The 756-nt window shown below is 61.6% G+C and overlaps 1 protein-coding gene across 1 annotated transcript in view; it reads right to left on the bottom strand.

Moving 5' to 3' along the window:
* Positions 1-280, bottom strand: part of ecel1 (endothelin converting enzyme-like 1) — a gene marked incomplete at both ends in the record, with an annotated part of 57,274 nt that extends 56,994 nt beyond the window's left edge. The window contains one exon of the mRNA XM_084438623.1: positions 1-280. This exon is cut by the window's left edge and continues 584 nt beyond it. Within this exon, the coding sequence (XP_084294749.1) occupies positions 1-280 (280 nt within the window).
* Between the last annotated feature and the right edge of the window lie 476 nt (positions 281-756).

The raw sequence follows: 756 nt of genomic DNA, 5'->3' as shown, positions 1-756 counted from the left end.
GGATCACGCACATCCCCGCCGCAAACACCAGGGCGGACAGCAGGCAGATCTCCCGCCGGCTCCAGCGCGGAAGCCCCGCCCTCCCGCCGCCGCCCGTGTCCCGGTTCCGCCCTGCGAGGCCCCCGCCCCCGGCCCGGCCGCGGCGCCCGGCATGGCGGTCCAGGCTCCCGCCCAGGTGCAGGGTCATGCCGTTGCTCAGGACGTCACAGCTGTAGCGGCCACCATACTTGACCTCCTGGAACTCGTCATAGTGGGCGGTCAGCGAGTAGGTCTTCTCCATGGAGGCGAGGTTCGGGTTTTCTTTACGTTCTTTGGAAACGAGAGACGAAGGGCGAGAGACGTTTCTGTTTATGGGTAACCGGCCATGTCAGCCTGCCGTGAACGGGGAGGGCGCCCTCCGGAGGGCGGAAAGGGCAACGCAGTCCAAAACACTGCAGGGTTCTTTCTGGCCGTGAGCCGACGACACCTCAACCCCTGTAGCTCAGAGACACCTAAACCCCTGTAGCTCTGAGACACCTAAACCCCTGTAGCTCAGAGACACTTAACCCCTGTAGCTCAGAGACTCGCGCTCTCAGCGGCCGACCGGTCTCTTTGTCTTTAACGCCTCCGGTGTCGCCTCAGGTTGTCTGTTAATAGAAAAACAGGAGGAGGGGTGGATAGAGGGAGGAGGGGTGGATAGAGGGAGTAGGGTCGGGACAGGAAAGGGAATCTATGTTTACAACACTGTGAGATGAGGAATGGACCTGTCTCTCCTGA

This window comes from Borostomias antarcticus (genome assembly GCF_949987555.1).
Source record: "Borostomias antarcticus genome assembly, chromosome: 1".
NCBI lineage: Eukaryota > Metazoa > Chordata > Actinopteri > Stomiiformes > Stomiidae > Borostomias > Borostomias antarcticus.
Note: the sequence above shows the minus strand (reverse complement) of the source record. Positions and strands in the feature narration are given on the sequence as shown.